This window comes from Malaclemys terrapin, chromosome 2, assembly GCF_027887155.1.
Source record: "Malaclemys terrapin pileata isolate rMalTer1 chromosome 2, rMalTer1.hap1, whole genome shotgun sequence".
NCBI classification, from domain to species: domain Eukaryota; kingdom Metazoa; phylum Chordata; order Testudines; family Emydidae; genus Malaclemys; species Malaclemys terrapin.
The window spans coordinates 126907349-126922999 of record NC_071506.1 but is presented as its reverse complement, the minus strand read 5'-3'; the positions used below and the strand labels follow the sequence as shown (position 1 = coordinate 126922999).

Sequence of the window (15651 nt, the reverse complement as noted above, 5' to 3'; positions counted from 1 at the left end):
GCAGCTATTGTAAACACACAGGCTGCCCCATGGGGAGGAGAGGGGAAGGGGGCGGAAGTCTAGATGGCTCCTGCAAATGGCAGAGGACTGCAGCCAGGGTGGTTTGGAGGGAAAATGCTGCATTTTACATGAAAATGGAGTCACTAAGGGCACTGGCTGGCTCTACAATGTGTCAGCAGCACGTCAGCCAGGAAGCTCAGAGCATTCACTTCAACCAGCCCTGGACTCATCGGCCACCTGATGGGCACACCTGATCCCCCTGAAGCTCCAGACTGGCCAGCAGGGGTGCAGCCCAGCACAGACCATGTCCCTGAACCAACCACTTTGCTGACAGCCTGGCTCTGTCCCCTCCACTTCAGCCTGGACCACACTGGCCTCCTCTCTGCAATGGCCAGACAGCAGGAGCGGGCCCCACCGAACAGCAGCACGGCCCCACTCCTGCAAACTCCTCCCCTGTCTCAGACATGGCCAGGGAAACCTGCTAGAAGTTTACTCTGCAAGAGTCACTGGTGACTGGGAGGCATCTGGAGGGAGTTTCCTTCCCACGTGAGTCAAAAATGCTCCTGCTTGAACAGTGAGCAGTGCCAGAGCTCCAGCAGAGAGTGGGCGCTGGGCCCCTTCTCTGCAGAGCAGCTCAGCCCAGCTGGGAGCCTGCATCGCTCTGCGTGGGGAATACGCTCTTCCCTTCTCCTCCAGCCGAGGTGCAGGTGCAAGGCTCCTGGGATGTCACTCGCAGTTACTAATCTTACTTACGCTCCAGGCAGAGAGCCAGCTCAGCTCGGCTGCAGCCTTCCCCAAGGCAGACCACAGGCTGACTGGCCAGGACACAAATCCCCACACGGATGGCTTTAGAGCCAGAGACGCTGTCGAAACACAAATGTGCTAAGGAAGCCACGTTAACCCTGGAGCACCTAACAATCTTTACAGCAACCACCAAACCCGCTCCACCCCCTGCAGACACTAGGTGATGTCTCCTGCAGTGCAGAGTTAACGGGGTGAGGCGGCGGTATTCAGGAGGGGCTGCCCCATTTCTGCACAGGGGACCCACCCGTGCTGGAGGCAAGACCATGAACTGCCCCAAGCAGGGTCTAGTAGGGATGGGCAGCCTCCCAGGGAGAGCCCCCAGAGAAAGAGATGGGCGAAGAGTGGGGCCTTCAGCCACGGGCAGTGGGGAGGCTGCTGTGTGGAGGAGTATAACTCCAGAGCTGCAATGGCCTGGCTCCAGAGAGAGGAGGGGAGAAGTAATCTGGGTGAGGTGGGTGATGACAAGGGTTTGCAGAGTGGGACAGGGAACAGTGAGTGGCTTCTGGCTGTCAGAGACCTTATCAAGTCCTGGGAAATCACAATAGCTTGGTCAGAGAGACCGTGAGACCCCACGCTGTCCTTGCTTCTGCTCCCGGAGAGCAGGCCCCTGGGATTGCATGTAACTGCGCAGGGTGGAGGACGCTGCAGAAATAAACATCTTGGTTTTGGATGACTAACCACAGGGCCCGCTGTGTAGGGTGGAGTAGGGCAAAGCACCACAGGGGACACCGAGCTCTCTCCCCACCGGAACAGGAGTGTGGGAGTTTCCCCCTCCACAGTCCCAGCCCCCGAACTCAGCTGCACGTGGGCCCAAGTTAGCAAAGCAAGGCAGGATCCACGATCAGGAATGCACCCCTTCCACTTCCCACTGCCGCCACCTCCCCAGCTTCCCTGCATGGCTAAGTCTGAGTCACTCAAACTCCAGGGCTCAGCTGCGTCCAGGCTGTAAGCACCTGAGCTTTTTATCCCTCACTGCCTGCCTTCCCGTTAGCCTCCTGATCTCTCCACTCCCCTCTCCCCGCCTCCCGTGGCACAACAGTGACATCTAGGGGCATGTCCATTTACTAGAGAGAAACCTGCCACCCAAGTGCCTCGGGGAGCCCCGGCTGGGGTGACATTGCAGCTGCCTGGGCATGGCAGGGAGGCACCCCAGTGGCCAATCCCACCCTGCTCTGCTACTTGAGTGGCCACGCTCCCCACTGCCAACTGGGGGTGCCGTTCCGCTGCTCCAGGCCAGTAGCCCTGGGCACTGGGTAGATGATGACAATGGGGCGCAGGACATGTACAGGGTCAGGCCCTGCTTCTGGGTGCGAGTTGCAGTCCCAGACTCGGCTCCATGCAGCTCCAGCACCAACAGTGCATTTCCCATCTGATAACCAGACTCAGCCGAACAGCCATGGCTGCCCCAGGGGAACTTCCAGCTGGGCTCCTGCTGGCTCAGCGGGATGGATCCACATTGGTTTTTGACGCAAGCACCAGAAAGAAAAGGCAATGCACGGTGGCCCTGCAGCAGCCATGCAGTGCTCCCAGCATGCTAGGAGGGAGCTGCTTCTCCTTCACCGAAATTACTGCACCATGGCACTTCCTAACCAAGACCGGAAACTGCCAGTAACTAGCTGAGCAGCCCAAGGAGAGGGGGCTCTGCATGATATCGAGTTTCTCCTCCCTCGTGTACATTAGAAACTCTGGAAAGTGAGACGAGGAGGCCGGAATGTTTCCTTACCGAATTCACTGGCACACAGGTGTTCAATGATGGCGTCTGACTTCATCTCGTTGTCGCAGGGGGGACACACAGCCGTTCCTAGCCAGGGAGGAGAGACGGGATCAGTACAGAGCACACTCAAACTGGAGAGATTTGGTGCCAAACTGGTTACACTCTCAGACCAGTTCCCACCAGGGCTACCCTCCCACAAGGCATTTGCTATGCATCCCATGACGTGCTGGACCAATGGCCCAGCCCTGTGGAGGGTCTGAGGCCTCGGAAACATTTTGCCACCTGTAGCCCATGGAAAGGCGTAAAGGAGCCACTTTCAGATGGATGAGGAGCCTGGCTTGGTGCGCAGATAAAGGGAAATGCGTTAACGTTCAGTGAGGGCTGGTCTATATTTAAAACACTACAGCGCAGACACTACCTACGCTGACAGGAGGGGTTCTCCTATCTCAGAAGAATTCTTCTGGCTCCTTCCTAGTGCTGACTACACAGGGACTTAGGTCGGCTTACCTATGTTGTCCCAGGGTTTGGATTTTTCACACCCCTGAAAGAAGTAGCTAATTTTCTAGTCTAGACCAGGCCTAAGGAACTCTGCTGAAAGAGGCTCTCAGAGCCCTGGCCAGGAGCTTTCTGTGGTGAAGTGGGGCTCGCAGCCACAGCCTCCTACAGACAGAAGTTCTCTGCACCAACTTCCTTCTACAGTTCCCAGCTCCCCGTACAATGGCGCTGAAGGCTAAAGGCTGCCAGCCGGGAGTTGTGCCACAAGTCACTGCTCAGCAAATAGGCCAGAACTGCCACTCTTGTGATAACCCCAAAAGGGCCAACTGGTGAAATCCTGCCTGGTAAGAACAGAAGCTATGGAACCAGAAATGTATTGAGTTATTCCATCTACATTAATACCATCTTTTTGGTGGTCCAACGTGGGACTTAAAGAGTTACCCAAACTTGTACAAAGCTTGTTACCCAGTCAGAGGTTTGTTTAGATTTGAAGGATGGAGAGGAGGGAATTATTCGACTGAGATGAGGCTTTTACCTGTTACTGGTCCTATTGCAGTGGTGCTATTTTCCACAGGCTTTGAGGAGACTCAGCTCACTCTCCTCCCTCCCTGAGCAAACAAAACCCCTTCACCACTAGAGCGAGTGTGTGTGGGGGGGTCTATGTGTCACACAATATCTCTGTGGCTCAGGAAGGTTTTAGCGCCATGTCACCTGCTGGGATGGCCCCCTAGGGACAGTCCCCACTGAGCATGTGTCAGGAATTCCCACCAAGTGCTGGTGGGCTTGTTTATTTGAGAAGTGGAGGGAAGCGCGGGACCCATCGTTTCTCCTTTTGCACTGCACTCATACCGTCCCTCCTTGTTACAAACCACCCTCTGGGCTGCAATGGTGCTTTTCTGCCCCTCCCCGCCCCCCAGTCCCACAGCTCTGCTCTTGAGAAGCTAGTCTCCGCTCCTGCTCCTAAAGGTCTGACTGCACTTGGGCTTCTCTGCCGCAGTAGGGGCACAAGGCAACTGACTGATGCCCTCCCCAGGGCTGGCCTAAGAGCAATACGGTGCACCCAACAAAGACACGCACAGAACTGCGGCCTGGCTTTGAGCTGCTGGGCAAGGTGGGGAGCCGGCCAGGGAAGGCAGCTGCCAAACTGGCAGGGAGAAGCTGTTCTGGGGCCCGATCCTAAGCAGCATCACTCCATGCTGCCTCCAAAGCTTCCAATGAATGGCATCACCACAAGTGACATCCTGGGCAGCATGGCTCAGCCGTGTAAAATCCCAAACTAACAATGCAGAGAAGGGGTGAGGCTCCCACCGAGATGGCTCCTCTTTCACCAGGGCGTGGCTACAGCAAGGACTCCTGCAGCCGCAGAGGCGGAATATACATCAGAGGGGGCCTGCAGGTTTGACAGCCCTAAAGGCTGGAGTTATCCACAGAACAAGCCCAGCCTGGGCGGCAGCAAGGCAGCTACACCCCTCCCACCCACATGCCTCGCTCTGAGCCCTAGCATATACTAAAATTGGACTGCAGCGGGGGCTCTTAGGAGAGGATGGGATATGCCATCCCGGGTCATTTTCCTAAGATTCGCCTTCTGAAGAGAGTATATTGTGCCCAAAGCCAGGTACTGAACTACCATCCTGTTTCCAAGGCCCTGCACCCAGCTCTCGGCAGACGGGCTGAGACCACCCAGCAGCACAGATTTATGCTGCTGAAGGATACATTTGTTGAAAATGAAACACTGCTTCTGTTCTTGTTCCAGCAAACTAGAGGGCCTTTTTTCACAGGAGAGAGATTCTCAGAGAATAAAAGAATACACCTCTGCTTGATACAACATACAGAGAGGGTAATTAACCAGTAGAACATTTACCAAGGGTCAGGGTGGATTCTCCCTCACTGACAATTTTTAAATGAAGATTGGCTGTTGTTCTAAAAGATCTGCTGCAGGAGTTATTTTGCGGCATGTCTCTGGCCAGGAGGTGAGACTAGATGATCACAATGGTCCCTTCTGGATGTTAAATCTGTTAATCTAGGAGGCTTTCCCCCAGGCTCTTGAGGGCAGAAGAATGGGCATCCCTCCTCAACGATCTTCAAGATTATTGGACAAAGAAACAGATCCCATGTGAAGTGAGGTGTAAACTCAGAGGAGAAGGATGGTCTTGTGCTTACGGTATTGTCCTGCCACTCAGGGAAGCAGAGGGTCAGTTCTCTGCCACTGGCTCCCTGGATAGCCTTGTCCAAGTCACATAGTAATTCTGTCCCCCTCTGTTAAATGGAGGTGATAAACCTTCCCTTGTCTATGTAGGTTCTAAATGCTTTGAGTCAAGGACTATCTGTTACTATTTGCATGTGCAGGTCCCTGCCCAATGGGGCCCTGATTTCAGTCAAGTTTGTAAATGCTACTGGGGAACAAATAATTAACCACAGTGTTCATGTAACACTTAGAATTGAGCTCATCTCATGATCCAGGTGTCCATTGATTCTGTCTCTCTTTCTCCATCATGGGTGGGAGGAGGAGTGGGCAGGGATGTATGGCACAGGCCCCCTGTGAAACAATAACATGCAATCACCACTTCTAGCTTTTTAATTTACAAGTGACTTTGATAGGAGCAGGATCCAGCCCTCAGGGCTTAATCAGGGCCTCAGTTTACCCCCCAGCATGTTGTTTTTCAATAAGCAGTCAAGGAAGATGTCCATCCAGCCTCCAAACATTAATGAACTGGATGAAATGGACGGAGGAAGCCACAGGGCCTCACCAGGGCATTCTCCTCCAAGTGCTTGGACTGAGAGCCAGGAGGCTGTAGCCGCATGTCCCGAGAACAGCACAGAGCTGGGAGGTTAGTCGCACAGCTATTTGCATGCACCACACTAGGGAGAAAAGGTGGGGTTTCCCCATGTATTACCACACTAGGGAGAAAAGGTGGGGTTTCCCCACGTATTACCACACTAGGGAGAAAAGGTGGGGTTTCCCCACGTATTAGCTCACACCTGGAAACAGCCATGTGGCCGGGGCAATCTGTCATTTGCACACCTGTTAACGGGCTGAGGTAAACACTGAGGGGAGCTGAAGAGTTAAGCCAGTTAGCCCATGTGAAAACCACAATTGCCTTCTCCACACCAGGATTTTACCACGTGTTAACCCCCGTGTCACTGGAGCCCCGGAGACTCCCCGTTGTGCTGGGTGCTGCACAGACCCACAGTAAGAGAGGGAGGGAGGCAGAGCAGGGAAGTGACTCCACCACGGTCACAGAGCAGGGCAGGGTAGATGTGAGAACAGAGCCCAGGCTCCTGAATCCCAGCCCAGCGCCCTGCGCTCTGGACTCCCCGATCCCCTCACTCAGTGTCTGTAACTCGATCATTCAGTGTGACTTTTCACTGCGTTCCTCCTGTTAGCAGACTCAACACCAAAAGGCTGGCTGTAAAAGATGTTTGCAGCAGGGCTAGACTCGCTGCAGGGTTTATGGCAGCAGAATTACCTGGTGGCAGGAATTACCCCAGAGCCCCAGTGCATGGCAGCAGAGCAAGGTGCCCCCTACACCAAGGGCCCAGAGCCAGCAGAAAAGTCCTGAAAGTAACTGACCCTTTGGCCAATCTCCTGACTCAGCACATCCCCTGTGCAGCCTCTACCAAGACAGCTCACTGTACTTTAAAGCTGCCCTCCCTTGCTGAAGCCCACCTGGAAGCCGGAGGGTGCCAACACCTGTTGTTGGGTGGGGGTGAATCAAGCCAATTTCTACTTGTTTCAATTGAGAATGTGCTTGGCAGATAAGAATACATCTCCAGATGGCTTCACAGAAAGTCCTAGCCAGCATCAGACCCAGACGGAGACTGCAGCCAGCAAAGTGCAGCAAAGTGCTGGCTGAGAGGGAATCTGGTTCCAGGCAGGTGCAGTGACAGCAGAGTCCTTCCCTTTTCCCACAGAATAACTGACCTGTGAGCACAGGTTTCATCTACACTGGGGCTGCCAGTGGACCTTCTACTCTTCTACCACCTGCTTTCCTTGGGTCTGGTCCCACTGCACTTTAATCCATTGTTGGGCCAGCCCCCACATCCCCTGGAACATGCATGCAGGCTGGTATTTGGGGTGCAGGGTGAGTTCAGAACCAGCCTCCCACCAGCTGGTGCACTCTGCTTTGTACCTTGAGGGAGGTGCAATCCGTGGGGTGGAACGTACAAGCCCCCTCTCACTTCCACCAGCTGCAGAACAGTTTCTAGTCTGACTTTACCCAAAGAAAGCAGTAATGGCTTGAACACTAGCCTAGGCCTCCGGAGACATGGGTTCTCTTCCCAGCTCTGCCAGTGATCTGGGCAAGTCATTTCCCAGCTACGTGCCTCAGTTTCCCCATCTGTAAAATGGGGTTAATGATCCTGACTTCCTTTGTAAAGTGCTTTGAAGCCTACTGATAAGAGTGAGGCACAAACAATAGCAGCAGTGTCCTCAGACCATTACTAAACTTCTTGCTGGTTCAAGAGCAAATGCAGAGTGCTTTCCACTCGGTCAGGAGCTCCAGGAGTTACTTCACAGCATACCCACAAGAGAGGGGAACTGCTGAGGACCATGACACCAAAGCTGAACATGGGAAAGCCCAAAGAGCAGCTGTTGCTCTCTGTGGCTTGAAGGGCTGGTGCTGTGGGGAGCTATCAGGCTCAGAAGGATTAGATTTTTATCAGTAAGTGTCAATAAACACTGATTTCACCGAACACAAACAAACTGACCACAAACATTTCCATCCATAATAACAGAAATTCACAGCTAGGCACAGTGATGAAAATGCTGCATGAGAACTTGTTAGCGTTTGATTTAAGGCTATTTACATGTGATGTTGACAGCTTGTGTTTTACTGGTTATAAAGCTTTAACTTTATGAGTCTCGACATCTGCTGTCATTAAATAATTGTCTGAGCCCCCCATAATTTCCCACAACTGTGAAAATTTAAATAAAAACAAATCAGAAAAAAAATGCTTAAAACCCATAATTTTGCACAACTGTGAACATTTAAATGATAAAAATTGAAAAAACAAATCCTTAAAAATAAACATTGACGTTATCTGTCAATATTATATAAAAAACAGTGAATTCTGCCCAGCCTATTTGTGAGCTAATTGCTGATAATATCTGCCCCGGGGATTGTCACATAGTTTCACACAAGCCATGTGGTTCTTCCTGTGAAAAGGCTGCCATCTAAAGGCAGAGCAGCGCCCAGCATGCCTCGTGGAAGTTAAAGTCTTTCTGCCACATTCCTTTCAACATCCCACCTGAGAAGTAATCAGCAGCTCTGCATAAGCTTCCCTGCCTGGCAGGATGCAGAGCAGGGACTGTGCGATCCCCACGCTGGAAGGTGTGACGGAGAGCAGCCAAACCAAGCTTAAACACACACGTACACTCAGCCCCACCTCCACCAGCACTAAGACCAAGCGCCTCAGTGGTGTTTCCTAATGATAGCTGCGCTTTCTCCTCTCTCTCGTCCACTGTTAATGGCCACGTCTCCTTGTGCTGTGCACGTACAGCCCCTATTCTGGGGAGAAGGCCATCACATCCCGTCTCCATCCATCCTGCTGGAGTTCACCCTGCCTGCATGTCAGGCCCCTGGTGAGGTGCAGGCCAAGGCACAGGATGTACTATCCTATGGTTACCATTGCAACCCACAGAGAAAGGCACATGGACGCTGGCTATGTACTCATCTCCTCATCACAGATATAAGAGTGTGAGCCTGGCTAGGTCACCGGCCCGCCCTGTGCCGCCAACTCCCCCCAGGGTTAGTAACATTTACCTGCCTGAAAGGATGGCTTGAGGATTTACATACGAGTGTTTGCACAGCACTTGGAGATCTCCAGCTGGAAGGGGGAGGGAAGGGCTTGGCGTTTCAGAGCCTCGGCACCTCTGGGCCTGGTGGTTCATCGCCCCAGCACCTCTGGGCCTGGAGGTTCAGAGCCCCAGCACCTCTGGGCTTGCCACGTAAGTTATGTATGTAAAAAAATTGCTTGAGCCCCCGCCCCTCTTTCATTACAAATTAAGTCCTGTGTACTGGCAATACATATTCAGAAGCTGGCACTTGGCTGGCTCCCAGGAATGGCTTGTATGGACACTGGGGGGCAGGGTAACCCCACAATGCCTGCGGGACTCTGGTGAAACAAGTTACTTGTTATCTGGGCCCAGCAGGATTCCCAGGCGTTGTGTCTCTTAGCCCCATGATGCCCTGGGGGAGGGAGCATGCCCCTCAAGGACAAAGGGGACTCTTCAGACTCCGAGACTCCTTGCTGGGCACTTGTGAGAGCTGTCTGACTTTGAACAGTCACTAGCCCCCAGGCTACTCAGAATAGGTTTAGTGACCGGACCGAGTCTTTCCCTGCAGCCTATGGCCCAGCTCCACTGCCCCTGCACTGGGCCCAGGAGAGACCCAGAACAAACTGGGGAGCAACACAACACTCGGCTCTGACGTGGGTCAACGCCCAGCAGCACTGAGGCCCCGTCTGCACTCCCAAGTTACGTCAGCCTCACTTACGTCGGCATACGGCTCCCACAGTTATTAAACCTCTGGGGTGTGCACACTTGCTCCAGGTATCGGCAGTGCACGTACTCACCATGTAGCAATTGTACTGTCAGTGTGGGGCATTGTGGGATGGCCCAGAAAGCCAGTAACAGTCGCCGTAAGCAACACAGTGTCTACACTGACACTGCGTCGACCTAACTACATCGACCGTGACTCTCCGCCGCTCGGGGAGGTGGGGTTACCAAATTGGCTAGAGAGGCACTTACATCGGCTGGAGCCAAATTTAAGTGAAGACACTTCCACAGCTAGGTCGATGCAAGACAACTTACGTCGACCTAACCCTGTAGTCCAGACCTGGCCTAAACTAACGCTCTGGGGCTGCAAAGAAATTGATACTGGCCTGGGTTCCCAGGCTACACAGTGAGCTCAGACCACCGGAGGCCTGGACAAAGCCTTGCTTGAGCATCTTCTAGCTGGTGTGAGCTGTGACTGGGCCAACACGCTGTTTTCTGCATTTGACAGCAGTTCTGTACACAACCTCAGTCTGTTCCCAGCCTGGTTTTCCCCTGCTGCCCGTTTCCTACCGCTCAACTTTCAAGCCGCCGTACTCCAGGGGCAGGAAGAGGAATGTGTAATGCAATATTAATCTGTGACTCCCCTGATGCATCCTGTAGGCCTGCAGGCTTTACCGCCTCCTACTTAAGGAGAAAGGAATTCAGCAGGTCAGCTCTTTGAGAGGCAGAACCAAATTCCAGTGCCAAGGTGTTAATGGGGGAAAATACTGAAAGGGTTCGTTCGTTTTTATTAATATGGGAGGGGGGAGCAGTGCTGGGCTCTGTCCTTATTTAAGTCAACAGGAAACAAGCCCCAGCACCTGAAATGTAAGGGGGCTCCAGTTCAGTTTGGATTTTTCTTTTTATTAAAGAAACAAACAAACAAAAAAACTACCCCCAGGAGCAGAGGAGCCCAACAGCCCCAACGGTTTAGCAGCAGAAAAGCCCAGGCTGAACTGCTACACTGCAACTCACTCACCTCGTTGGTCCGTTATCAGCCCATAGCTGGGAGGCTGGGGGCTTTCTGAGGGAGCTCTGCAACTCGCTCTGCAATGGTTATTTGCAGGAGTGTGAGGTGCTGGGACCTGCAGAGGCTCAGCACCTGCATGTATTGATCTTCAGTCCAAGGTCCAACTCTTTGCTAGGCGGTTGGGTAGGAGCCGTTGGCTGGGAAGGGGTCCCAGAGTTGCTGTAGATTAGGGAGGTGGTTGGGATTAACATGCAAATTCACTCTGCCTGTTAGCTGTTTGTTTCTAATAGAAGGGGGCAAACAAATCTTAGTAAATAATGCATCTGGGAAACTGAGCCCTCTTCTCTGTTTGTCAGTTATGCACAAAGAGACTGTGGTCCAGCCTCCACTGCTGTAAATCGCTCCACTGACGTCACTGCAGCTACATCAAGTGATACCAGCTGAGGATCAAGCCCTATGATTGTTGCAAAATGTTTTCTATTTGAAACTATGTGCCTGATGCAGAAATATCCTGCAGATGGTCACACAGCAGTCGCTATTTGTTATCCCTGGTGGGTGACTGGTCAGCTATTGTATTTTTTTCTCCAAATGGACAACTGAAACCTTACCAGCAGGAGCCAGAAAAGTGAAAGGGATTTCAAGATGGCTGCAGGAACTTTCCCATCATGTGCCTTCACGTGAACACACTTTTGCACGAGAATCCAAAGACTCTTGCTTTCTGGAAATGTTCTTGCAAACAAACAAAATCACTTGTGTGAATATTCACGGCAAACAAGAGTGTGAATGCCATTTAACAGAGGTGTGGGTGTAGCTGAGGACTTCGGTACTTTCTTTCCACAACTTGCCCAAGCCTAGTTACTAATTTGTGCTTTTAAGTGAACTGTCAATGGATCCTGAAGCTTTTGTGATGGACTTGTTTCTCAAGTGCTGATAGAACAGGGTCATGTCTACATTATGGGCACTACAGTGACACTGCTATGGTGCTGTGGGTTCCTATACTGATGGAAGGGGTCTTTCCATCGCTGGAGGCAATCTACCTCTTCAAGAGGCAGTAGCTAGGTCAACAGAAGAATTCTTCCATCAACCTACCCGCTTCTAGGTCGACCTACTCAGGAGTGTGAATGTTTTTCACTCTCCTGAGCACTGTAGCTATGTTGATGTAACTTTTAAGTGCAGACCAAACCTAGGTCCTTTCTGCAACCCACAGAAAAGGATTCACAAAATGCTTGAAACCGGAGTTGACGTCATTTATTGTAACACAGTCACTTTAATGACTACCGTGAATGGCATAATGATATTTATATTGTGTTGGCGAGCATGTTAGAAATGGTTAGAGAGGGACAGTTCTCAACAGCACTGCCCAGGGGAGGGCGCTGAGTTTTAAATCCAGTGTTTATCTAAAACTATAGTTGGACGTTTCTAAAGCTATGTCTACACCTAGCACTTTTCTCGGAAAAGCATTTGTCAGTGAAAAAAAATCACCACCTCCCCCGACTGACATAAGTTACACCAACAGAAGCAGCAGCATAGAGAAGCTCTCCTCCCAACACAGCTACCGCCGCTCGTTTGGGATGGTTTAATTATGCCGACTGGAGAGCTCTCTCCCACCAGCAAAAAGCAGGTACACAGGAGACCTTACAATGGCGCAGCTGCAGCAGTACAGCTGAGCCTAACTATATGGGAAAGCTGAGCAGAATCGGTTTGTTCAGAAAGATCTTCTTTCCGAGCCCCTGAAAACAGCACTGATTTTAAAAGAAGAAGTCGGGAAGTGCTGAGTCTGGGCTGACCCAGAGCGGTGGGAATCTGTAATGATAGGTGTTACCGCGAAAGCACATGGGGACAGAACTGCCCTGGGAATTCCAAGAGGCACAGAACAAGTTCTCCTATGTTCTCAGAAGACGAGAGTGCAGCTCTGCTGAGTTGCTGTAGCCTTTCAAGACAGTGATTTCACAGCCTTCCTTCAAAGTAAAACACTTTTCCAAAAGATAAAGTTGGGACAAAACCCAGCAAAAGCCTGAAAATTGGAGATTGTGCTCCACAAATCCCTGCTATTCCCCCATGTCCTGCCCCTCAGATGGGACTCTCAGTGTACCTGGGAACTCACTTGGGCTGCCCAGCTTGCCTCGACTGTGGGTGGAGTGGTGGGTTCCCTATGGGGATGTGATAACAGACTAAGCTTCTCTCCTCCCCCACCCCCTCATTTACTGGCCATGGCTGGACCTTACAGTGCGTATCATACCCCACATGCTGCTGTCCAGACAGATTGTGTTGGCCCCGCTGCACCAGGTGACCCCTGAGAGATGGCGTCTCCCCCAACACTCTTTGTCACACATTGTCACTCGGTCAGGTTAGTAACCCAAACACGGCGTCACTCTGCCCTTTTCCACCTAGTGTTAAACTGAGGGCTCAGATGCTCTAATTCACAGCAGCAGGGGCTATCCAGCTCCCCGTTCTCCAAGGAGCCACCCTCCCTCCTGCCAAGGAAGGTTCAGGAGATGGGAAACGCTGTGGAAGCCTCTGCTGCACTGGGATGGAGAAACGGGTAAGTCCCATCCCTGCTGAACGAAAGCACCAGAACTCTTACTCTCTGCCCAAACTGAGCAGCCCCCATGTTGGCAGGGGCTGGGATCCTAGCTGTGAATGGACAGGGAGAAAGTACCTTCCATCCCCCTGCTCCCCACTCTATTCAGCACTAAGAGTTAACTGAGCTGTGCCTCTCTCTCTGCAAGTGCTCTGTGCTCTAATTTTTACAGACACTCTGAGGATGTTACTCCTTGATTCCAGACTGCGTTCATTTCCTGCCCTAGAGAGTGGAAATTAAATGATAATTGGAGGATTTAGGGCAGTACAGTTTCTGGTGTGGAAAATAGCATAATATTATATAACCCGCAGTGAGAGGAGAAACCCAGGCTGGCTGGGCAAGGGCTCTCCCTCAGCACTGAGCAGAACATAAAGTACTTTGTTTGCCAAAAGTAACTGCATTTGAGCAGCTATAGCGAATGGCAAATTTATCTTCAGATGAACCCCGGACACACAGGGAATAAATCACTGGAATTATTCCCCTGGCTGCCGCGAACTCCCTCCAAAAGCAGCTCAGGAAAACCAAGTAAGCCTGTCCCTTCCAAGTGAAGCTAGAGGCACCAGAAGAAGAGAGCCGCAACCCCTTTTTAAATACATTGTCTTCATTTTTTTATATTCTCTTTCCTGCCAACCTCTGAAATACTTTTAGGATCCAGAACTGGAGAGCTAAACACTAGGTCCTGTATTTGTTTTAAAAGTTTTAAGCAACATACCAAAGATTAGTGTAACTCAATCCACGCAAGCCCATGTAATATCAAATAGACCTACTGTTCAATAGAATCAAACAAGCAGTTTGCCTCTGCTTTGTCCAAACACCTGGAAGTCTGTTTAACTTACAGTAAAATTCTTGATCAGAAATGTTGCCCTGTACAAAACTCCAGCCCCAGGTCCAGGTTTACAGCCCTCACCTGAAATGAACAGGATTTGTTTTTCTAAAATAGGTGTAACCTGCTGCACTGAGGCTGCTTTGTGGCATGACTGAAGCAAGCCCATCCAGCCTCAAACTTCAGCGCTGCTAGGAAAACAAGGTGTTCCTGACAGGTTTATTTTCACTGCTTCCCCAGGTTAGCACAGGTTAAGACATGTGGCCTGGGCGTTTACTATAAAATGATTCCACGAGACTTAGGAATGCAAGGAAAGGTCCCTTAGAACAGAGGCAGCAGCCATCCCTTTCACGTCACTGTCAATAGAGGTAGACGGGTCCCAGATATCAATACTAGGCTCCAGTCTAAGAGAATCAGAACCACCAGGAAGGAGCCCAGCCCAGAGGAGAATGTTTACATGCTTAGAGGCTGATCCTGCTAGTGTCTACGATACTGAACTTCGGCAGAACGCTTGCTGCAGAGAGGGGACACTCAGAGAGAAGAGTTGCTCACAAAGTGGTAGTTGGGGCAAGTTCTAAAGGGAGAATGTCCCTTTGCATCCCCCCTCTGTGGCAGGAGGACGGGCTGCTACCCCGGAGCAGAGTTCAGGTAACTCTTGCTATCGCTTCTGGAGGGAGTTCTTCTTTGGACTGGAGCTGCATCTCTCTCAGGCCAGCCTCTGCTCTGCTAGGAAAGGTGGGAAACCAGGGGTTAGTAGGGCCAGGGCCAGGGCCAGCACCGGTGAGACTTACCTTGGGGCTTGGAAGCCTCTGTGGCATTGGGAGTGGTCATCGCAATGCAGACGTCGTCCTGGGGGAACTGGTCGCACTTGAGCATTTCTGGCCAGTAGAAGCCAAAGAACTGCATGACGGGCTCGCAGGAGTCACGCACGGCCTCGCAAAGCCAGCGGCAGGGATAGATGGGCCGGTCCAGGCACACGGGGGCAAACAGGGAGCAGAGGAAGACCTGGGTGCCAATGTGGCAGTTCTTGTTGAGCAAGGGCACCCAGCTGCTGGCCTGCTGCTTCACCTCGGCCATGGTCTCGTGGTCCAGCAGGTTGGGCAGGACCATCTTGTCATAGCCGACGCTGTGGCAGAGGCGCAGGTCTGCTGGGATGGCCACGCACTGCGGGGGTTTGGTGTAAAATCGCCCACTTTGGTAAGAGCCTATGTCGGACTGGAAACTCACATAGTCGTATTCATTTGCATTACTGCAAGCAAAGAGTCCGGCCGCCAAGGCCAGCAGAACCCCGGCTCCGCTCCAGCGGGGGCCTCCTGGACTCTGGACTCTGCCCATCCTTTAAGCTGAATGAAATCAAGTTCCAGGAGCTTTCTGCTTCCTTTCCCCTCCTGGGTTGGAGGTCTGCAAGGAAATCCTCCCGCCCGGTGCAAGGCAGAGGTCTGCCCTCCTTCACTTGCCTCTGAGTGACTGAGCGAAGGAAGCAGCCTCTCGCCTGGTGGCTGTGCCTGGAGCACCTACTCTGAAGGCAGCAGGACTGAGAATGGCCAGAGCTCTTGTTGGAGAGAGTTTCTGAGCCTCACACACCAGCCAATCAGCACTGAGCTGCCCCTAGTGCACTCATTTACAAGTGTCAGTCACAGACTCAATTAGCCAATCACCTCCCTAGCACGAGCTCATTTGGGTATAAGCTAGATACAGGTCAACTCCCCTTAAAACAAAACCCAAAGCT

At 52.0% G+C, this 15651-nt stretch overlaps 1 protein-coding gene across 1 annotated transcript in view; it reads right to left on the bottom strand.

Moving 5' to 3' along the window:
- The window catches only part of SFRP1 (secreted frizzled related protein 1), a 44937-nt gene extending 29486 nt beyond the window's left edge, over positions 1-15451 (bottom strand). The window contains exons 1-2 of the mRNA XM_054020130.1: positions 14714-15451; positions 2528-2605 (exon numbers count right to left, since the gene is read on the bottom strand). Of these exons, the coding sequence (XP_053876105.1) occupies positions 2528-2605; positions 14714-15257 (622 nt within the window). The 5' untranslated portion in view covers positions 15258-15451. The remainder of the gene's footprint in view (positions 1-2527; positions 2606-14713) is intronic.
- Positions 15452-15651: the final 200 nt, after the last annotated feature.